Raw genomic sequence first — 23,756 nt, 5'->3', positions numbered from 1 at the left:
TGTTTCCTGTCTATCAAAATAACCTTTGCTCCACACATCTTTCACTGGACTGAAAAACTGCCACTCTTCTGTGAACAGTTCTAACCTAACTCAGTGCTTGTATTACGGCCTGTGTATTTATCAAGTGGGTACCAGAGCTGTCTTACAACTTGCAGAAGGAATCTCAACTAAGGTTACACAGGAGCCTTCATTCTAGCATTTTTTTTTTTATCTTCTTCATATTGATTCTCCAATTAGACTGCAATGATCATTTTAATTCAGTTTTTTAAGCATTGAGAAAACAAAAATCACTTAAATAGTCTGGTCCAACTCCCTTTCAAAGCAAATTGTGTTGTCTAATCAAAGGTAGATTGTGGTGCTCAGGAAGTTGCCTGCTCACATCCCAGGGAAGGACATCCCTCAGCTGCTCGGGGCAGTCTGTTCCAGCTCGTGCTTCAATTTGCGTCATGTCTTTGTGTGGGCAAGAGTTGTCTGTTCAAGCAAGGTAGATTGCTGCTTTAGCTGCTCGTTTTCTTGCTCAGTGGGATGAACCATAGCCATAGGTGTGCTTTAATGAGCTTGTCTTTGATTGACCACTTGTCCTGTGCCCTTTTGTCCTTCAGCATCTGGTTCGTCAGACAAGCCTTACTCTGCTCTTCCCGGTGCTGTGTGTTTATTCTGTTTGTCTTCCTCGCTTCCCTCAATTTCCCCGTTACACGTGAATGCTTACTGCTAACATCTGTGAGCTGCCCCAGCTGGGGCAGGGACTGCTTGCAAATGAAAGACCAGTTTTAGTAGCATTTTAGGGATGGGCCTGTGCATACATGGATTGTTTATCTGGAAGTGACGCCTGGTTTTGATATTAAATGTCTCTCTGGTTCTCTAGGTTTTGAATAACCTACAGCTTTAGTGTTTTCAAGTTTTCATTTCTAGGTAGCAGTGTATTTTATCTAACACATTTATCTATTTAGCTTTGTTTCATCACTGAAATGCCTCTCTTTCAGATTACGTATTTCAGCCTGTGGTATTACAACAAGCAGAACCAGCGCAGATGGGTAGATTTGGACAAGCCTCTGAAAAAGCAGCTGGACAAATATGCCTTGGAGCCCACTGTGTATTTTGGAGTAGTGTTCTATGTGCCTACTGTCTCTCAGCTTCAGCAGGAGATTACCAGGTAAACTTCTTACACGTGCCTGTAATTTTGTTTTCAGCATTCTAAAATGTATAGTTCATGTACAAATTGTCTGCTTCCCCTCCCCAACCTTTCTAGATACTGAAATTATTACTTTAGGCAGAATTTATGTTCCAATTGTATATTTATTTCCCTTTTGATTATTTAAAATACGTTATAAACTAAGCAAAGAATGAACTTTTCAGTGGTCTTAGGAATCTATTCAAACCTGTTCTTGATAATAGGAATACTCGGCATGGTCAGATTTTTAACTGTTTTAGTCTCTTCATGTCAGTCTCTTACTTTGTTTTGAAGAGCAATAGATTGCTTTGGGGGAAGTCCAACCCGTGGAAAGGACATGCAGATCTTTTCCCTATTTTGCTCTCAGTACTTTCTGGTACTTACCAGCTGTATTGGCAAACTTCTGGCTAAGCCTGAATTTATCGTTTTTGACTTTCACTGGGCAACAAAGATGGATATTAGCTTTGCTATCATGTATCCATTCGTACTGTGAATCTGGAGAACATCCCACCAATGGTGCTAACTGCAGAGGAAGTATCAAGCTGAGCATGTGTACTAGCCAAGTAGTCCTATGGGCCCATACATGGATGCCTGGTGTCTTAAAGTCTCTAGTTGTTCTGATTTCATTATTAACAGACAAGTGAGTATTAAAGCAGTAACTAGATTACAAACATTGCCTGAAAAAACGTTTATTATTCTTCTCTGGCACTTATTCAAAGAACGTGGTGATTATGCTGGAGCTTTAACAGCAATTTTGCAGTGTGTTTGCAAGAGTTTACATGGCAGCCTTGCACTCATGTCCTAGAGGATGGCACTTGCTTTAATTTACAATAGTGAGAGTCTGGATTAGTTTCAGAGAAATCTGTGTGTTGGAGGATTTTTTCCAGGCCTTTTCAATATAAATGAAATTGAGCATCTTTAAGCAAATGGTACGTTTAGTGTGTACCAGGAAGAGGAGCATCACAAACAAAAGAGATAGTATTTGCCCTCTTGTCAGGTAGTGTCATGATCCTTGGTCTGTATGTCTGCTTTCAATAGCTGTCCTATGGAAAGAGCCTATGTTCTATATTTTGCCTGGTGAAGATTTCTTTTCCCAAGTGCCTCGATGTGCTGTGACTTTTTCCTTCCTTTTTTTTTTTTTTTTTTTTTTTTTTTTTTTTTTTTTTTTAAGGCTCAGGTTTGGTTCCAGCTATTTTTGTGTGTTTTATATAAGGATATTATCTGGTGTCATGTGGCATAGTGCTTTTTTTTGAAGTAGGAGCGAGGAAAAGTCTAAACAATATTTATAAAACGTCACAGAATTTAACAGTTTAGTGAAGGAAGAGATCTGTCTTTTGGCATGTGAGTGGCATGTGCTTCTGTGTTCTCAGTGTTAAAGCTTTACTTCGCACAGTTAACATACAATATGAAGAAGTTAAGAAGCTTTTGAAACTAGACTTACAGAAGACAAATGTCCTTCTTGGCCAAGTCTGTGTGGCTGTACTGGCATTTGAAAGTCTTGGGGTGTTTGGGGGTAACGTATATTGGCTAAGATAGGGTGCACCATGGTTGGCCGAAAGCGCCAGAATAATTAAAGAAAATAGTGGTTCAGGCTGTGGACAAATGGTACACCTAGTAGTGCTTGCATGTTCAAGAGATGACCCAGGAAAAGGTCAGATTAAAGGAAAAAAAAGTGTGGTGCCTCGCAAGTGAGTACCCAGGAGTTGTAATGCAGAAATGGAAGTAACTATTGTGATGGAAGGGATGTGCATATTTGATTTATTCGAAGGGAATGCAGAAATGCAGCAACAGTGCATTGGACGTTGTAAAGAAGAGATGGTAAGGATATTAAGGAGGCAAGACAAAAATAAACAATTTTGAGGTTATGCTAGTAGACAGAAATTGTGGACATTCTTTGATTTAAGACAGAGCAGGATTGGATTCTGCAGCAGGTAAGTGAAGGGAAAAGTTGATAAAGACCATAAAATACTGGGTCTGAATGATGAGGAAGACAGTCCTCTGCACAGACTAGTGAATGCAGAGAGGAACTGGAAATGAAGGCATGTTAATCTGTAGTCTCTTGAAATTAAGAAGCCGATGTTAGCTTTTTCTTTTTTTCTTTTTTTTCCATGTAGGTATCAGTATTATTTGCAATTAAAGAAAGATATCTTGGAGGGTAACATTCCTTGCACACTAGAACAAGCAATACATTTGGCTGGTTTAGCTGTTCAAGGTAAGTAAGGCAATTATGCCAATTAGCTAGTGTTACTTTGGAAATGTGGTGGTGTATTTTCTATTGCACGCTTTCTGTTTATTGCTTATAGAGCTCTTTCCTTGCTGTAATAAAAATGCAAGAGGTAGTTGCTTCCAGTATACGTTCCATTTCTATGAAGCACATTTTTGTTTTCAGTCGGCAGCCTTACAAACACAGCAGCAGTTCCATTCAGTAGGGTAAGAAAGGTTTGCTCCTTAGAACTTCATCACCCAAAGTGTGGGCTGGGGAGGGGAACAGTGGGATCAGTGGCCCAGCACTTGCTGGTATTTCTGCACAGCCCTCGGAAGTGTACCTGGGTATCTGACATGTATTTTCAGGAGTTGGGTTTAACCTGGACATCTGAATTCCTTTGGGAGCAAGAGCTCTACCTGTCTGCTAACACCAGCAGAGCTTTCATCTGTGTTACTGAAGACTCTTTATTCTGACATTGTCACAAGAGAAAGGGACATATTTTAATGAATAAGCAAATCTGAATGTAGAGTAGTGCTAGTATCTCCACTTCTTGTCCCAAGTATCCCAACACCAAAGATTATTTCAAGTTAGTACACCAGGCTGTTAACAATTCCTATGTTCAAATCTTTCCTGAAGATCCCTTTCTCTGATACCTCCGTGAAAATGGCTACTTTTCCTCATTAGGGTCTAAGGGGATAAAGTACATAAAAAATCAGCAGTCCTCAGTCTGTGAGTTCTGATCATGTCTGGTGTTCCCTGCTAACCTACTTGTTCAATCTTAAATCTCTCATGTTAACAGGTTTTAATGGCAGCAGCTTTGTTGTGTTTGTATATTGCTTCACTCCAGCGGACATGATGTGGATGCCACTTCAGTATATCTAGGAGCAATTATAAAACTGCCAAAATTGAGGAGGACTTAGTCACTGCCAGTATACGCAACTTAGTGGTGTTTTTTTGTTGTTGTGTTGTTTTGTTTTAATTATGTGTTTTGGTAGTGTCATATTAAAGATTGTGAGGATGTTTTTCTGAAAATATAGTTACCAGCGGAGTAGTATTAATAATGTTAGTGCCTTGTTTATATAACAGTGAATCTGTTTAATCCACGCCAGGATTTAATAGTCTTCAACTGGCAAAATCTTACTTCATTATTTTCATATCTTTGGACAGTGTAAATGTCTCTCTGCTCAGTAAGTTGTTTACAGAAATCTTTCGATATAATCCTCTTTCCAGATGGAAAATATTTATCCTTTTAGCTTACACGTTCCTCTTTCAGTCTTGGGTAGAGAACTGCATGTGTTGATAATGTGATGAAAAAAACAACTTAGAAAAAGTGCAGGTTCTAAATTAATGCACTCCAATGACTGAAGTAGCTTATACAAGGTAGGTCAGTTAATTTTAGCTAGTGAACTAACAGAAGCAGTTGTTTGCTGTTTTAAGTGAACTGATTTCAAGAATGATTTGTTTGAAATAATTACAATAGGCTGCTTCTAAGCATTGCTTTATCTCAAGTGCTTAGTTGGTCTAGTGTGTCACAAGTTCTCCCCTTTGATCATGAATAACTTGCATAGTAATCATTAATGCATAATAAAAATTAGATTCCTAAATGTCACTATAGTTATACCATTATAGGGGAGAATCTGTGATAATGTAAATAAGGTCCGTGTACTTGGAAATTATGTTTATATGGATTGGAAAAACTGTTCCCTGCAGACTGTTATTCCTTAGAACAGTTTCTCTTTTGAGACTGTACATAACTTTTCTGGTTTAAACTACTTTCTTTGAAATGTTGGCTCCTTTTTTCTTGGAAACGTAACAACAAATTCTTTGGAATGCCCTTTGGCGTGACATAAAATCAGCGCTTTTAGTACGTCCTTTCTGAGCATACCTTTGAATCAGGAAAGTCAAAGCTTCTATGTCCCACTTTCTGCATGTCTTTGTGCAGGGAGCTGTTCAAGGCTGGTGAGCAGAAACTGCAGTGTCCAGGGTGCTCCAGCCACTCAGGACCCAGTGGTGAGAACAGCTTGTCAGCTCTGTGCTGCGAGTGCAGTTGTCTATAATCAAGTATCAGACAAGAGAGAGTAAGGAAGATAGAGCCAGGCTCTTTTCAGTGGTACTCATGGACAGGATAAGAGGCAATGGGCACAAATTGAAATACATGCATTTTCATCTAAACATAATGTTTAGTTCTGTGAGAGAGGTGAGACATGGGAACAGGTTGCCCAGAGAAGCTGTGAAGTCTCCGTCCTCTGTATTCAAACTCTGACTGGAGAAGGCCCTGAGACAGTCTGCTGGAGCTGACTTGCTTGGGCAGGGGGAGAGAGTAGTCTCAAGGCCCTTTCCAACCTCAACTGTTCTGTGATTAAAAAACAACCAAATAAAAACCCAAGGAGCTAAGGAACTTGGAGCAGCAGTATTTGTTTTATCATTTCTTCTCCTTTTGTATCCATGAGGAGTCTCATCATTTTTTCTGGTAAAAAGATGGAGTGTATTTTTACTTTTCCTCTTCATAAACATTACTGGTTAGTGTCTTCCATTGCTTTACTTTCAGATCATAGTTCAATAGGATGGGGATTTGCTACTTGGAGATCCTTCTGCAATTAATTGGGTATTGAATTATTTTGTTACAAATGTGTGAATCCAAGACTTTTTTTTTTCCTAGCTGATTTTGGAGACTATGATCAGTATGAATCTCAGGAGTTTCTTCAAAGATTTGCTTTGTTTCCAGTGGTAAGTACTTCCTTTAAATTCTTTTTTGGCATTGCTGAACACATATACACTGTGTTATGAAGAGCCCTCCTATGTACTGAAGCCCAATACCAGACTGATATATACAAATCATTATTAAAGATGCCGTGATCCATCTAGTTTACTGCTCCCAAGATAGTCAAATTCAGAAGAAGTTTTCTCTGAGGCTGGAGTGAGATGTGGTATAGTATATTGTACAGAAGCAAAGATGTTGCAGGATCTTTTCAGTTTTATTGTATATTATACTGAAAAGAAGGTTGGAATAGAGACAGGAAAGTGAGTAAAACCACTTCAAAACAGTTTGTACTTTTTGGCTTTATTTGGGCTAATATCCAGCATCTAAGCTCCAAAATTAGAGTGAAGGGTTGGTTTCTCTGTGTAAAATGGCTCTAGTTTCTTTATTTTATAGAACATTTTGTAGTTCATTCTATAAATGCTATCTTACATTAAGGGTTGGCTACAAGAAGAAAAAATATTGGAAGAAGCGACACAGAAAGTTGCCTTGCTACATCAGAAATACAGGTAACGTTTCCAGAACTCTTTATTGCTTAATTTTTTAATATGATTGCTCAGTAAGTTGGGTATCTCAGGAGGCAGTTGAACTAATTTCACCTCTCATTTAAATGAGCTTTGCACTGATACAGTTGTGTTAAAATACAAATTTTTGCTGAATGAAAGTGAAAAGACAACAGAACTAACAACTGCTAAAATGAAGGAGAAGATTTTGCTTGAAAATTAAAAATATGGGACAGAAGTAAATTTTGTGACTTAACCAGTATAATGTTTCTGAAACTTGTTTACAACATGAAGTTGCTGACCCCAGTAAAGAGGTTTCTCAATGAACAACGCTGGCAGGTACTTTGAGCAACAGAAGTGTAGAGACAGTCACCATGCCAGAATGCTTATGGTCTAAGTAAAAGGCATCTAAATTCGATGGTCCAAGACAAAGGAAAGTTAAATTCTCTGTTGTCAAGTTATCAGTCAAAAGTGTTTGTGACTATGTTAATAATACTGATGTGTTTTTTGGTTTTTTTTTTTTGGTATTATTTTAAAACAGAGGTTTGAGAATTTCAAATCCCTTTATCTCTGAAATGTTTTGGCAACCACATTAAATGGTTAAGGCTCAGCAAAGGAAAAACAGTCTGCATGACATGAAGAGAAAGTGAACGAATGGAGAGAATTATGATTGAAAAAGTATTGAGAGACATAAGAATGAGTGACAGATTTTTCAGGTAGAGATAATGTCATCTTTGAGATCAAACGGCTGAGACAAGTACATCAGCCATTGGTACAGATGGAAGCAGTTTGTCTAGATGGTTGCCTGGGTGTTTTGGGGGTGTTTCTGAAGCTTTAACAGTGACATTCAGAGTAAAACAAGCATGATTTTTGATTATTGACTGTACTAGCTGATCATGTTCTCGTTGTTTTAATTTTCATAGAGGCCTTACTCCTCCTGATGCAGAAATGTTATATATGCAAGAAGTAGAGAGAATGGATGGCTATGGTGAAGAGACCTACCCTGCAAAGGTAAATGGGGCGCTGATTTTTGTCTCAGTTGCTTTTCTTCCCTATGTAAAAAGGGTTCCTTACTGCCAAAAATAAGAGCAAATAAACAAACAATAAGCCTGTCCTCCTCATCCCCACCAAAACAAAACACACACGCTTCCTCTCCTCCAAAATTGTAAAACTAGTTGCTTCTCGTGCAGCTTTGCTCTCAAAGACTTTTTTTCTGTTTGTGTGTATTTTTTTTTGCAACTTCTTACAGGACAGCCAAGGAAGTGACATATTCATTGGAGCATGCCTTGATGGTATCTTTGTGAAGCATAAAAATGGCCGGCCTCCTGTTGTATTTAGGTTGGTATTGTTCTTTATTAAAATATATTTGTAATATTTTATAAATAACATTTTGTGTATGTGCCTCACTAGCATGGATGTTTCTTAGATATGGTGTGTGCTTATTCATTTGATAAACCTAGACATAGTCCTGTAGTCCTTACAGTACAATTAATACTGAATTTCATTGAAATTTTTCCATGTATTGACTGTAGGATTAATCCCTTTAAACTGGAGTAATTCTAAGAGATGAATGTGTAATATGCAGTCCATTGCAAAACACTTATTGAGTCCAAAAGGAGCAACTATGAACGCAACATCTTAAGTCCTAAGATGTACACATCAGTTTACTTAGCAATATTCACTTGGGAAAGTATCCAATAATTCCGTTCAAATATTATATAGAAAAGAAATAGAGAAGAGTTACATGATAAAATTTGTGTCAGTATTTTGAATTCGTACATTGTTTTAGTTAGCCTGTTACTTAATGTTGTGCCAGTTAAATTGTAGACACAGCTTCTGTAATTCAGCTGCATTTTCCATGGTTTGAAAATCAGGGCTTGCAAGTCATGTTCTGTCCTTTTTGTCTGCAGGTGGCATGACATTGCCAACATGTCTCACAACAAATCCTTTTTCGCATTAGAGCTGGCAAACAAAGAAGAGACAATCCAATTCCAAACTGTGAGTGAATTTTTTTTTGATTTTTTTCATTAAGACATCAGTAAATAAAGCCACAAATTGACTGCTAATTTTTGTTCTATGAATTATTTTTATATGTTTAGCAGCTTTGAATTATATGAGTGAGTCAAATGTAATAATCTGGCCTCTGGTTAGCTTTCTAAGGGAAAGTGCTTCAGAAAGGAGAAGGCATTAAATCTGACCTTTTATGTGTAGTACGTTGACAAGGTTTGTTCAGGTGGTCATAAATATTTTCATCCATTCCAGTAAAATTTATAGCATGTTTTCTTAAAATGTTGGGTCGGCGGCATTTAAAGATGAGCATGTTCTTAGAGCTGTGCTGGAATGGGCCACGATGTGCTTTGCAGAATCAAGTTCATGTAGCATCTAGCACTTGCCTTTGTGAAGAAGGCAGCTGTTGAATCTGATGGCATCATATGTATACACTACAAAATGTGTTTGTGCTATAGTAGATATCTACAACAAAAGGTTTCTTTCAGCTTTCATAAATCTAATAAAATTGTCAGGCTAAAGCGTATGTTTAGGCCTGCAAAATATGATTTTAGAGAAAATCTGATGACTTCAATGAAGTTAATTTAAACAAAATCAGATAATACCAATTTAATCTTAAAGATTTCAGTGGCTTCTATGAGAGCAAGTGATGGATATGCATATTTTGTCTAATGTGCAAATTTTGTTTTTGTTTTTTTGGCAGGAAGATATGGAAACAGCAAAATATGTGTGGAGGATGTGTGTAGCTAGACACAAATTTTACAGACTAAATAAATGCAGCCTGTAAGTAGAATACATTAGCAGAACTCTTGGTGCCCTTGAAACTCCCATGGGGAGAAAGAAGTCTATTATAATCTCTGTAATGTCTATACTGTCCTTTTTAGATTATACTAATTAATGACTTGTATTTTTTCCCTAATTGTTTTTGAGAAAATTTTTGTCATCAATTTCTCAAACTTACACTTTAGTGTGGTTCATAGTGGAGGACAATATTAAACGCTGAAAATCTTACCAAAAGTAGTAATGTTTGGCCCCTGCTGTTGGATCTCAGTGCAGTGACAGACGTTAGTTGCCTTGGAGGCTACTATTGCTAGAATGTTTGCTGGAATCACTGGGATTGGGTTTGGCCTGTGTTTGGGTGAACTGCTCTGAAAGGACACTCTGAAGGCCTTTAAAAGGGCGGGAAGTGTATGTGAAGCACTCCTGAAATGTGCTGGATTGACAGCTGAGAGGTATGTGGTCCTTCGGATATCCATGGAATTTGTATAGCTCAAGTAGCACTAGTGCGAAGTAAATTTAATACAATTCATCAAATTAAATTTAAATGGGCTGGTCTCCAACTTGTAAATCAAGGGGTGGAATTTGAGCTACTCTTCTCCACTGGTACAGATTTCCCTCAGTTAAGTTACTTCAGCCAAAAATAGAGAATTAGACCCACTGAACAGCCTGGCATAAAAAGAAAAAAGTGATTTCCAAATGCACCATTCCTCCTCTTTGTACGTAGGCCTCCAACGACCTATCTATGGAGGTGCTGATGCAAAATTTTCTGTGGCTGCTGGAAAGATAATGGAATATTTTGCACCACAGATGACTCCCTAGCATGGTTAATGCTAGCTCATCTTAGAAGAGTAAGATTAATTTGGAGTAAAATAGCCCCTGTATCTCTAAACTTGTAAGCTTGGCTGCCTTTTGAGAGGACTGAGAAGTGTTGGTAGAAGTGGTGCATTTGTGGGACTTGTGCATTGCATTCTGAATGATGTCAGTTCTATAGAGTTCTGTAGTTCTGTATTGAATGTCAGTCTTTATGATGACTCTCTGCTTTTGACCCTTTCACCACAACATGGTTTTATTAATAGGAAAAGTCCTCAAAAAAACTTTCTGATAATCTCTATTCTATAACGTTCTATCATCTGGTCCTGCTGCTGAAAACTGTCTTATGCATGCCTGTATTAAGTTCAGGCTTTTTTTTTTTTCTTTATCTGTATGTACCTTGTCTTTAGAGATTCCCTGGACTCTCCACCTGAGGAGGGCTCTCAGAAATCTTCCCTCATTCTTTCCCTTCCACGCTTTCCAATTCTTTCTCGTCCTTCACTTCCCAAAGGGTGAGCTGAAAAACCATCTTTCTTTCCAAAATCTGTTAGTTCCTGCATTTGTGAAACTCTGCAATTTTTTTGATCTCTGTCTTGCTGCAGGATGCAGAGTACAGGTGCATTATAGGATGAGGGAAAAGGAGCTTAAGGTTTCTGAACAGTCCACCATGGAGGCACTACAAAAATTATAAAAAGTTATTAACGTTAGCTAAACTAGAGCATATAAATTGCACTATAGTCATGCTTTTTAGTTTCTCTAATGTTGCAAATATTAAGGACCCCTTGTAAACAACTTTATGTATGGTCTTGTAGAACAGGGAACTTTTAGTATGAGATTACCCATGGGGTTCAAATTTGGAACTAGGCCCCTTCTGCCCTGTTGCACAGCTTCAGGGCCACCTTCTTTTTATGCTTCATGTAAAGGATTCTGCTAGTAGCAATGGTGGTTTATGCGCCAAGCTCTTCCGTTTTCAGACCGTTGTAAGGATTGTTTAACAAAGCTCCAAGAAATGCAGAGTGATTTTAAGTGACCTTGCAGGCACTTTCCAAGGTTTGAAATAAGTCTTGGTGTTGTTAAGAATAATTTCTCACCATAATATTTCTTCTGTAGGCAAACCCAGCCTGTTACAGTGAATCCTGTTAGAAGGCGATCTTCCTCCAGGATGTCTATGGTAAGGAGAGCAAATAGTTTCATATTTGCATTTTTATTGATTTAAATTGACTATGAAACAGACATTACTTTCCTTCAGTGAAGTAAGATGAGCAGTGAAGAAGACGAGTGTCTACTAAGTGAGAAACTGTTTCTGACTTGTAGAAAAAGCTGGTATAAAACATCTGAATAATGGAATTAAAATAATTACAGTGAAAAATATTTTAAACACTTCTATTTTTAGAGTGACTGCTTTGTCTCTTAGAGACTCTCCTATATCTCAGATGGCAAGGTATCTTGGGTTGTTTGGTTTTGTGTTTTTTTCAAATATATTTCTTGTGTGACCTCTCAGGAGAAACTTATTTGAAGATTTAGAGAAGTGTTTTAAGACTTAGACTCTGTGCCTGTGCATGCATGTACATTTCAAGAATTCTGTATTTAAAATAAATCTTGAATTCTTTAAATAATAATAACATTCTCTCTTAGCCCAAGCCTCAAGCTTACATGATGCCTCCACCACCTCAGCTGCATTACAACGGTCATTATACTGAACCATATGCATCCTCCCAAGGTAATCTGTAGCAGATTTGAAAATTTCTAATTCTTGAATAATTTTAAACAAGGTGGAAAACAGACAGATCTTGTGATTTAAATTTCATGAAGCCCACCGCGTTAGAGGGTGAATGCTGTAATTTGTGTTTTTTAGCTATTTAGCTAGAGCTGGACAAAATTTACAGGCTGACCATGGGTCAGGTTTGCATGGCAACACTCATTAAAGTGCTTGCTGCTACTCTGTGTGTGGGCTGATGCGAAAAGTGGGATATGAGAAAAGGTAGTTATGACAGCAAATACAGCAACTGTTGATTGTGGTCCCTTGCATGAATTTAACTGACTAGGTTTTTTGGGTTTATGTACTAAACTGGTATGATATGGAATTCTGAGATCCTTGTCAATATTGATCTTAATAGCTGCTTAAAAACAGGATGTAGGATGAGTTGAGTTTCTCTCTGAGTTTGCTAGACTACATGGTGGTTGGGAATTGAAAGGCTGAGAACTGTTTACTGAGAACATTTGTTTAAAAAAAGGAAAAAAAAAATTTCAAGGAATGCACACTCCTAATCTAAGCAGTTTCACAGTGGAATCATGGCTGCTTTCTCTGCTTTTTTGATGGTTACAAATAATGTCTGTAATTTACAAAGTTGCTTCCCTAGAGAGGTTAATCTCATCTTTTGCAAAGTTGCCTCAGTTTTGATTGGGACCTTCCAGTCCTACAAGTCAGCTAAATCAAAAAATACTCATAATAACTCGTTGGTAAGGGAATGAGCACATTTTCAATGTAAATGGTTGCATGAATATTCATAAAGGTACAGATATGTAGATTCAGAATGTACCCGAATTGTTTCCAATATGGTGTTGGAATCATTGCTGGACACAGTGAATGCTGTCATGCTTCGTAATTTCTAACGCACAGACCCTACTTCTGAATGTTATTTTTAACAAACAGAAGATTTTTTGGCTGTTACGCAATTCAGTAACGTAAGTGTGCAATGATGAACTTGGTGTTAGGTCATGAGAGGCATCTAAACAATGACTTAATTGTTCTTTTCTGAAGCTTGGCAAATTGTACATCCAATGAAGTAATTGTTAAACTATTAAATGTATATTGTACATAAACTATTAAAACATTTTCTTTACCCACCAGAGTGGGTACATGTTAATGTGCAAACAATACATAGTTGTTGTTTAAACTGTGTCCAAATTTTCTGCAGAAATGTTAAATTGATTTTTTTTAAAGGTCTTGGGCTAATATATACTAAAGGTCTATATCTACTTATGACCTGAGAGTGTTTTGAAGAGGAGAGGGGGTGTTTGTGTGTTTGTTTGTGTGTTTGTTTTCTTGCAATTTAAGCTGATCTCATGGGGTTAGTACAAACCTTGGTGTAAATGTCTGTTCTTACTTTCAATTAGAATGGTTTACAATATGATATAGATTTGTTTAACTTAGAATTAAACTTAGGACACCTATCCTAAACTGAAGAAAGCCATCCTTAAACTGAGATAATGTTTTCCAGTAGGAGTTTGCATCATCTAAATGAACATACCAGTTCATTCTGTTGTATATACCTCTAGTATCAACAACACCAAAAAAGCTGCTTTTTTCTCTTCCCAATTCAAGACATAGCTAAGAACAACTTGAGATTTTGAAAATCTTAAGCCTCAGTTAGCTACATCTTAATAGAGAATATCTTTATTGTTCAAGGTGTTGGACATAAAGCTTGTTCTTAAACTTTACTTTCAGATAACCTCTTTGTGAGCAATCAGAATGGATACTACTGTCACTCTCAGACTAGCTTGGATAGAGCCCCTCATGACTACAGTGGTCGAATCCGCAATGGTAGTGTCTATAGTGCACATAGCACAAACTCCCTGAATAATCCACAGCATTACTTGCAGCCGTCCCCTATGTCCTCTAACCCAAGCATTACTGGAAGCGATGTCCTCAGGACTGATTATGTCCCATCGCACAGACACAGCGCACTAATACCACCTTCTTATCGGCCCACACCAGACTATGAAACCGTGATGAGACAGCTCAAAAGGGGAATGGTGCACACAGATAGGCAGAGTCATTCAATGAGAAATCTCAACATCAGCAATACGTATGCCTACAGCAGGCCTGATGCCTTGGTTTACAGTCAACCTGAAATAAGAGAACATGCACACTTCACTTCCCCGCAATCTAACCATTACCCATTTAACCTGAACTACAGTTTCCATAGCCAGTCCCCCTATCCCTATCCCGCTGAAAAGCGCCCGGTTGTTGGGGCAGTCAGTGTGCCTGAGCTGACAAACGTGCAGCTCCAGGCTCAGGATTATCCAGCACCAAATATAATGAAGACCCAAGTCTATCGACCTCCTCCCCCATACCCATACCCAAGACCTGCAAATAGTACTCCGGACCTTTCCCGACATATCTACATTAGCAGCAGCAACCCGGATCTTATCACGAGGCGAGTGCATCATTCTGTCCAGACATTTCAGGAAGACAGCCTGCCTGTGGCACATTCTCTACAGGAAGTCAGTGAACCTCTAACATCGGCACGCCATGCTCAGCTGCAGAAAAGGAACAGTATTGAAATAGCAGGCTTGACTCCCAGCTTTGAAGGAATAAGAATAAAAGAGAGGACCATGTCAGCATCTGCAGCGGATGTGGCTCTTCCAAGAGTTATCTCGGAAGGGTCACAGCCCAACATTCTGATGGAGAGAACAAAACAAAAAGAAAATGAGCAAGATGAAGGTGTGAGCTGTGACCATAAGAAAACCCTTTCAGATGCCACTATGCTGATTCACAGTAGTGAAGAAGAAGAAGAATTTGAAGAAGAAAACAAAGCTAGTACTAGTCTCTCTCCTCTCCCTGAAGATCAAACCCAACTTTCATCCATAATGGGTGGTTATTCTCATGATCCTGTACTCAACTACCCCTATAGCTCTGTTGCTTCGTCTGCTGGCCCTTTGCATATTCTTGAGCCTAAATTACATATTACAGAGACAGAAAAGAGAATAAAAGAAATGAGCCCGGTTCATTTATTAGTAGAAAGCCAGGTACAGAGAAGAGGCGAAGGACTGCTTATGCCATCTATGTCAGAATCTGACCTTACAACGTCAGGGAGATACAGAGTCAGGAAGGATTCGATAAAGAAGAGACCTGTGTCTGATCTTTTGTCTGGGAAGAAGAATATTGTGGAAGGCCTTCCCCCGCTAGGTGTAAGTGGATATTATTTCTCTTGGTTTGTGTTTCAAATTGTTCTGTGACCAGAGTTGTGTGGGGTTTTTGTTTAAGTGTTTTTGTTACTGTTTTTTAATCAACCTGAGAGATGTATTTGAAATGTGTGAATTAAAGCTGCTTTATCTTTATTTTTCTATTTTCTCTCATTAACTTTGTTTAGTTATCTTTTATCTTTCTCCTTCTCTGCCACGCCTGAATTCAGTTTGGTAGAGTCCTCCCACACAAATCCAAGTGTGCAGCCTCCCTCCTTCTGACACACGTAAGCTACCTAGCAACAGGAGAATTATCTATTTTAAAGTCAGTTCTAGATCCCAAATTCTGCCCTACCTATCCTTATCTGGAACAAAACCAACTGTTTGCATTCTGCTACAAGCTTTCTAATATTAGAATTTCCCTCACTGAAAAATCAGATGTAGCTGAATGTTTACATTTTTGATTCGTTTACACTCTTATTCTGACCTGAGAGTGTAATCTGACACATCAGGCAGTAAATTCTTCCCTGGTATTCTCTTCTTTTCTTTCCTTCATTCCTTCCTCTTTTCATGTCTTTTCCCTTTTGCTTTGCCTTTAAGCTGGTTTTATCTCACTGAAGTTACTTCTTGCTTGTAATGCCCCTTTATCCTACTACAACCTTATGAAGCCATTAAACAAAATAAATTGAACAACTGCAACTTTCCCTTTTTCTATAATTCCTACTTCATAGGAACCCCAAGGCCTATTTGGGACTGTATGATTTCACTCACAGTCTTTACTACTCACTTTCTTTAGTTTTATGCAGACACTATCATATTTCACACCCTAATAGAGGAAGACCATTTTTATTATTATTTTGCCTTTTTTTAAATTTGATTGTGGCTAACTTTGCCTGCCTGAGTTAGTGTCGAATAGTTTTCTGCACAAATTGGACTGCAGTGGACCTACTACACAATGTGTGCTGCTGTAGTAACTGCCAGAGCTGATGCTTCAAAAGCTAATGTAGAGTAAATGACGTATTTAAATAGTTACTGTACTTGTATTTTTTTGTGTCAGACTTCTTATATATATGGAGCTGAACACTATGAAATTAATCTTCATCAGCTTCGATTCATTTAATTTTATTTTTTTTTTAATCTCCTTCCTCCTGTGTTATGTGGATATAGGAAGAAAAAAGGTGATAACTTCTTGTATTCACATTTAGATATACTCTGTATTTTTTTCTCTAAAAGATTTATTTTCAGACACTGAGTCTACCAAAATCATACCCTGCCTTTTCCTTCTGATAGCTATGTAAATACTTATCTTTTGATACAAAGTTGATATTAAAACTTTTTCACTGTAATTATTCAGTAAATTACTTTCTATTTCAGTAATGTTTCAGAGTGCTCTTGCAGGATATAAAATTGCCATTTTGTATTCGCTGTTGAGATGTATTACCTGGTAACAGAAGTGTCTCCTACCACTCTTTATGCATTTTGCTTTCCAATGAGCTCTTAGTGTTGTGTTTGTGTTCACTTTAAAATGCAGTTTCATCCTCTTAGCTTTGTCTTTGTATTCCTTACTCCATTCGGCTTTCAGAAGCATCGCTCACTGTTCAGGCAGCATATTCACCCATATTTTCAGTGTTGTGTTTTTTTTTTTTTTTTTTTTTTAACAACCAAGCTGAGCAACTGCAAGAATGATATTTTTTTCTCACTTATGCTTTCTGAAAGAATCATCTGAATTTATTTCATAAAAATCTCCCATTTATATTTCTCTCAAATAATCACTATAGTAATCACTATAGTAATCACTATAGTAGTTTAGATTCACAGTCTGCTTCAGGGTTCAGATGTGCCCATAGTCCTGTGTTCATGTTTTGTATGTGCAACTTGTTGTAAATGTAGTCAAACATTTTATTATATCCAGATATCTTAAAGGTGTAGTCTCATTCTAATGCCCACTTGTAGGGAAAAAAAGTGTCTGCAAATTGTATAGTCCAGTAAAGAACTATTTATGTATTTATTGGTTGGATAGTGATTCTAGTTCTGTCCAAGAATGTTACTTATCCAGAGTAACTGCCTCACACCCTCAGTTGTCAGCTTTGTAGGGAACAATATTTGTCATTCTCATGCAGTTTCATTAACCTGTCTGGAATGAAGACAGACTTGTGTTGTGTCCTTGGAGGAATGTAGTCCCACCACCCTAATCTCTCACTGCAGTGCTTATCAAAAAAGGGTCAGAGCTGTTTGCAGAAGGGGTCAAAGAAGTACCCTTTGCTAAATGGGACTCATCTGGGTTCTGGTTGGTAACTTCATCAGCTGTTTAAGAATATTCGTAAGTTCTAGCTTTTCTTTTGCAGGGTATGAAAAAGAATAAAACTGATGCAAAAAAAATAGGGCCTCTAAAGCTAGCTGCCCTGAATGGACTAACTTTGACTAGAATGCCTCTGCCAGATGAGGGGAAAGAAGAGTCAACAAGAGCAACAAATGATGAACGAGTATGGTGAAGTTTTTCATGCTTGATTTCTCTTTTACACTAATAATTTTTCAAAATGAATTGCATATGAGTGATGCTTTATGTCAACTTCAAAATGTGTCAGATTCAGAGTAACTCAAACACCGAGAATAGAAACAAAACGAAGACTGAAACTTTTGCTTGCTAAGTCACTGCTAGAAGTATTGGGTGTAACTCAGATTTTTCTTTAAGATTTAAGATGACAGTGATTCTAGTTAGAGTTTGTTCTTAGGAAGTAGAGCAAATTAACTAGCATCTACTGTTACATTTTTATGCCAAGTCTTTCTGTTTCCTCTTTTAATTTTTGAGTTATTTTCCAGAATGCAAATAGATTAAATTTAAAATTCCTAGTGTGAGCATGAACTTGATTGTAACGACTAGTAATTTATACAGTTTTTACAACAAATTGTGCAGTTAAATTGCATCCTCAGGGTACAGCTTGTGCAGAGTGACTTTATGTTTTCCTCAGGTGGATGCCTGAAAGTATAGATGGAACTTGTGTGATCTGCTGAAATTTTAAATCCATTAAACGATCTCAGATCACTGAGAGGACGTCAGGTTCTAGAACAGGATCATTCTTTGAGAAATGTAAGACTTCATTTACTTATGTCAGGTAACCAACGTCAATAAACATACTTCAGCCTGCCTCATATACCATTAAATGGGCACAAAAAAGCGTGAAACATAGTCAATATCCAGCCTGTGAAGGGCTATTTAGAACAATGCTGTCATCACACATAAAACTGGGGAGCAACTAGAGACAACAAGGTCTGCGGTGATTATTGTATATATATTGCAGCCAGTGGTCTCTCTGGAATCTGGTTCTGAGCATGGTCGGGCATCCTCAGCTGCAGACCTCCATCTACCTCAATTTGCTGACAGTCACGGAGCAAGATTAGGACCTGAAGGGAACGGTCATGCTCTCACCAGCTGCAGTTTTAAGGAACAGGCCAAGAAAATTAGTTTCAAGTTACATAGTAGGAATTCAGTCTTGGATTTTGAAGGCTTGGACTGAGATCTCTAGGAGAGAGATTTGACTGTTAACTTTAGCTATGTTGAAACGGCTTTTTGAACTGTATATACTCCTTAAAGATGGTAAGGGATAAAAGAAATTAACATTGTGTTATTGAAATACTCTTCTACATTTAGTACCTATGTTAGTTATTTCCTCTTTCTTGTATCTATCATCTCTTCCTTGACTGACCTTCCTTTAATTCAGCCATATTACTATTCAGCTAGTTTTTTCCAAAGTGCTAAGGGAAAAGCAGAAACTGTAAAGTCAAGTTATGAGGAGGACGGAAGTCACTACACCTTCTCTTCAGGCAGTCATGTAGAGGAAGAATAGATACCACGAAATGGGAGTGATTCCTAAAGCTGTGGAGAAGAGGCAATACAAATCAGACGTGACATGAAAGAAAGTCCAAACTACAGATATTTCGAGAAGACAAAGACTTTATAGTTGCTTCGATGCCTCTTTCATTGCTCAGCTTCATGTTGCTATTAGTTTAAATGAGGAAACTTAGCCTAAAGATTTAAAGGAGTTTGGACAATTAATGTACTGAAGTGTAAATTGCATATGATGGAGGTTTTACACCTTCCTCTGCAGCATTTGGCATCAGAGTTATTTGATACAGGATACTTTTCTGATCTGATACCGCAGAGCAGTTGCTGAGAGAGGCTGGGGACATGTGACATAGATGAAATTTTCTGGCTGAAATCTTACATATTTTTCCTCTAATTATTGTTGGCAAAGAGATGTTGAAATTCCAGAAGTGTCTTATGATTTAGAAAGAACTTGGTTTTGAAAGAATAAATCTTTTGGTGGGCTAATTAAATAAAACAGGTTGAATTGTACTAGTAGAAAAAAATCCTTGTTTTATATCTGAGCTGCAGCAGGAGGTTCTAAGAAGGATTTACAGCTGTCTTCAACGTTTAATATCTTCAGCCTAAGAAAATGTGGAGTACTGGAGGTGAATGATAAATTCATCGAATGAGGCAAACATTTTGTTTTACGTCTGTGGAGTTCTTCCTCCATCTAAACATTAAATTTGACTTCATTTTTTGGGCTATACAGTTAAATGAGATTTTTCAAATGATTTAATCCAATGTGCTATATTGAGCAGGATGATTAATGAGTATGTCTTGTTCAAATGTATTTGAGGCAGTTTGTACTGTAGTATAACCACCTGGTTTGATCCAATATTTATTTTCCATCTAGGTTGTCTTTATAGAAACTAAGTAGTTTTTGTTTTTTACCATTAATATCCATAGTCTTTGTGACTTAGTGAAAGATAACAGGATTTTTAGATAGTTTTCACTTGAAAAAAAATCCTGCTAGTTAGAATTGCTTCTAATTTGTTCTGGTATGCATGTAAAACCACTAATAGCTTGCAAAAAGCATTGCAAAAGTATATAGGAGAGGAAAATACATACACTTTATCCTTCATGAATTCTGTTAAAATAGACTTGCGTGAGAATGTGACTTCGTGTGGTTATCTTTGTTCTGTCTTTTAGTGTAAAGTTCTGGAACAACGGTTAGAGCAGGGGATGGTGTTTACTGAATATGAGCGCATTCAGAAGAAAAGACTTATAGATGGTGAGTGCTCAATAGCTCGGCTTCCTGAAAATGCTGAGAGAAACCGCTTCCAGGACGTCCTTCCTTATGATGATACCAGAGTAGAACTAGTCCCAACCAAAGAAAATAACACGGGTTACATCAATGCATCTCATATCAAGGTGAGAGAAAGACTGTTGGAGATTTTTTTTCCAGTTTATATGGTAAATAAAAATGGATTTGGCAATTAATTTTGGTTCTGTCAGATGACTAAGAATCCTTCCCTCCCTCTCCAGAGGTTTCTGTGGGGAAAGAGGGAACCTGTTTTTCCCCGCTACTTAGAAGAATAGTAGAGGGTTAATTAATTATTGGAGAGGTCTTCTGGCTTTCACTTCTATACTGAACAGATCTTTTATATTGATTGTCTCTCTCCCATCTCTTCCATCTCTCTCCTGATTGGTACTAATAGAAGGCATGTCCATTCTTCCCGTAATTAAGAAGGCAGATAACTTTTAAATAAATTGTGATTCTTTGCAATGATTACGACATTTTAGAACTGCAGTGACAATACTAATTATTTCATCCTCTTCTCGTTCTCAGGCTAGATCCACAACATGCAGTAGTCTGGCTCCCTGCTTAAGGTTTTTTTTTTTTTTTGATGGTTAGAGGAACAGATGGAGCCAGAGGGAATTCTGCTCTTTCATAATTTTTGGATGACCCTTTTCCCCAGCTTTAGTTCTTTAAACTTTATTAAAAACAGTTTGCAGGAATTAAAAAAAAAAAAAAAAAAAGAAGTTTGCAGGGTGACCTCAAGAACCTACGAGGCAGTTCGTTCATTTTCAATCTACTTACTAAAGTGCAACTAAGAGAGTTTTTATTACTTGAGTAGTTGTTATAGTTGTTTTATTATCTTCTTTATAAATCTGATTCTTCCCTGGTGTGGTACCATAGTTTCTATATTTCAACTCATTTCCAAATTTTGAGTAACTCTTCTGACCTTTCTGAAGTAAAATAACATTTTGAGGAAACTTCAGCTAATACTGACTTCTCCTGGTGCGCATAATAGCATTTGCCTCATCAGGGTATGAAAGCTTCTTTAAACCCAAATTGGCCAGGATACCTTAAATTCACAAAAAAAAAGAAATATAATGTACAAATAAGTAAAGAAAATTTATGCTTATCATGTAAAATACATTTATTTAGCTATGTGCTTATATAATTTTAAACATTGTTTCTCTTGATCTGATGTGGCAAGGTGCAGCTAAAAAATGGGAGGCAGTTACAAATCACAGTGTCTTACTTCTGCAGTGTTGCTGTCTGTTTCAGTTTGTGCATCTTTAAATGGCTGACGTAGGAACTGAGAAAGGGTTTTAAATGATTAGTAATCGAGTTTATTTCTTCTTACAGATCTCAGTTGGTGGCATGGAGTGGGATTACATTGCTACACAGGGCCCTTTGCAGAATACATGTCAGGATTTCTGGCAGATGATCTGGGAACAAGGAATTGCCATTATAGCTATGGTGACAGCAGAGGAAGTGAGTACAGACCCAGTCGGGTCTATCCCAGAAACTTATGCAATGATTTTGTTCTGATCCATTAGAGTAAGGGGATCTTTGCTCCAACAAACAGATTAAAGATAATTTTCTGGTGACCCCTTGCCACTCTGTATTGTTTTTCTTGGCAGAAAGCTCTAAATTTGCAGACTCTTTCCTGTGGAAAATAGGTTTATTCAGTGAAAAGCCAGAACACTGTAGTAGCAGTTTATAGAGGAGAAATACAGTTGTTAAAGGAACATTTGTTATATGAGTGCTTTCATGTTTGTTGTTAAGGAGGTGTTTTGCTTTTAAGGAAAGCGGGAGAGAAAAAAGCTTCAGATATTGGCCACGCCTTGGCTCAAGGCACAACACTGTGACATATGGAAGATTTAAGATTACCACACGATTCCGTACTGACTCAGGCTGCTATGCAACTACGGGTTTGAAGATTAAACATCTTCTCACGGGACAGGAGAGAACAGTTTGGCATTTGCAGTACACTGACTGGCCAGAGCATGGCTGTCCAGAGGATTTAAAGGGATTTCTCTGTAAGTTTTATTTAATAGCTTTTTGTTGTTGTTGTTGTTTTTATACCACCTAATATGTCTGCTAAACATGAATTAGCTTTTGATAGCTATGCCAAGCACTCTGCTGCAAAAGGTGTCTTCACACTGGTAAGATATGCTGAATTGTATTTCTGGTGGGAGTACACCTGCCAGTTTGTTAAAGTGACTATTTCAATCTAAAGCAAAATACATAATTTACTAAAGTTCATCTAGGTTAAAACATAATTATACTAAATGTCACACATTTGAATATGTGCCAGCAATAGCAAGATGGCCACAAGCTGTTTTTGGTGGGGGATAGGGGAACAAGGGAATCCATGGAAAAGTTGGATGATTTTCGCATATCTGTATTGCTCTGGTTGGGTTATGACTTGTGATGTATATAATGTATAATTTTTCTGTGGAATGTCATTTGTTAAATTACTACTTTTCCAATGGTTGTGCAGTGTAATAGCATGGCTTATGGAACTTTATTTCCTAAATTTGTCATTCTTATGTTGTTCAACTTAATAGCATACTTGGAAGAGATCCAGTCAGTGCGGCGCCATACGAACAGCACTGCAGATCCTAAAAACATTAATCCTCCCGTGCTGGTGCATTGCAGTGCAGGTGTAGGACGAACAGGAGTGGTCATACTGTCAGAGATCATGATTGCCTGCTTGGAACACAATGAGGTGATCTCTTTTTTTTTTTTTTTTCCTCATGTTTTCAATAATGTTAGGTAGTAGAAGAGTAAATAATCTGCCTAATAAGTATTTTATGGCTGTTCATCTGAGCTTTCCCAAGATGTGGCCTTTGGAAGAGCCCTTAAAATTATGGTTGAAAGCGCTTTTGGCAATTTAACAGAAGTTAATAATCTTCTATGGTTGCCCACTTACACACTTGGAATGCTCAGTTAGGATGTTGAATCACTGAGTGGAACAAGGTATGCCCTGGGCTACAGAGCATGTTTCAGGATGTTGCCTTGGCTTTACCACTTCATGCCTTAGTTTTGATAGTTAATGTTCAAAAACATGTTTGTAGTCAGTCTCTTGTGCTTGCTATTAAGCATTTTTCTTCCTAAGTGTAATAGTACTTGCAGTACAAGTCTCAGTGGAGGACAAAGTGGTAGTTTAATAAAATAAAACCTAGTCCTATCAGCCTTTAGCTAGAAGTGAGCAGTTGTAAAGCAATTGGTAACATTATGTGCTGCCTGAAACTCAACAAATTGATTGTTCCGTCTATTGTTTCCTTATCCTAACGCTGTGACAGACTTTTGCAGTTATTAGATTTGTGAGGACCCACATACCCCATGAGATACGCAAATATTTCACAGATGAGGAAGCTGAGGTAGGCGAGGTCAGCAGCGCAATGAAGCCCATACTGTAGGTATGGGCTGAATTATCAGAGCTGAAATTAGAGCAGCTGATTCAGTCCCCAGATCACTGATACTGTCTTGAATCTCTCTGCTGAGAGAG

General features: G+C 37.7%; 1 protein-coding gene across 3 annotated transcripts in view; it reads left to right on the top strand.

Annotated features, from left to right (window-relative positions):
* Positions 1 to 23,756, top strand: part of PTPN21 (protein tyrosine phosphatase non-receptor type 21) — a 46,407-nt gene that overhangs the window by 15,984 nt on the left and 6,667 nt on the right. For 2 of the 3 annotated variants that reach the window (XM_048070372.2, XM_066998231.1), the window contains 17 exons: positions 984 to 1,153; positions 3,286 to 3,383; positions 6,037 to 6,104; positions 6,574 to 6,644; positions 7,562 to 7,649; positions 7,888 to 7,976; positions 8,549 to 8,636; positions 9,349 to 9,428; positions 10,646 to 10,747; positions 11,346 to 11,406; positions 11,871 to 11,955; positions 13,684 to 15,149; positions 17,489 to 17,626; positions 20,158 to 20,379; positions 21,605 to 21,733; positions 22,047 to 22,281; positions 22,813 to 22,973. In XM_048070372.2, coding sequence (XP_047926329.1) covers positions 984 to 1,153; positions 3,286 to 3,383; positions 6,037 to 6,104; positions 6,574 to 6,644; positions 7,562 to 7,649; positions 7,888 to 7,976; positions 8,549 to 8,636; positions 9,349 to 9,428; positions 10,646 to 10,747; positions 11,346 to 11,406; positions 11,871 to 11,955; positions 13,684 to 15,149; positions 17,489 to 17,626; positions 20,158 to 20,379; positions 21,605 to 21,733; positions 22,047 to 22,281; positions 22,813 to 22,973 — 3,351 coding nt within the window. The remainder of the gene's footprint in view (positions 1 to 983; positions 1,154 to 3,285; positions 3,384 to 6,036; positions 6,105 to 6,573; positions 6,645 to 7,561; positions 7,650 to 7,887; positions 7,977 to 8,548; positions 8,637 to 9,348; positions 9,429 to 10,645; positions 10,748 to 11,345; positions 11,407 to 11,870; positions 11,956 to 13,683; positions 15,150 to 17,488; positions 17,627 to 20,157; positions 20,380 to 21,604; positions 21,734 to 22,046; positions 22,282 to 22,812; positions 22,974 to 23,756) is intronic. The other variant, XM_048070374.2, reaches the window with a different exon arrangement.

The sequence above is a fragment of the Anser cygnoides genome, chromosome 5 (genome assembly GCF_040182565.1).
Source record: "Anser cygnoides isolate HZ-2024a breed goose chromosome 5, Taihu_goose_T2T_genome, whole genome shotgun sequence".
Taxonomy (NCBI): Eukaryota; Metazoa; Chordata; class Aves; order Anseriformes; family Anatidae; genus Anser; species Anser cygnoides.
Note: the sequence above shows the minus strand (reverse complement) of the source record. Positions and strands in the feature narration are given on the sequence as shown.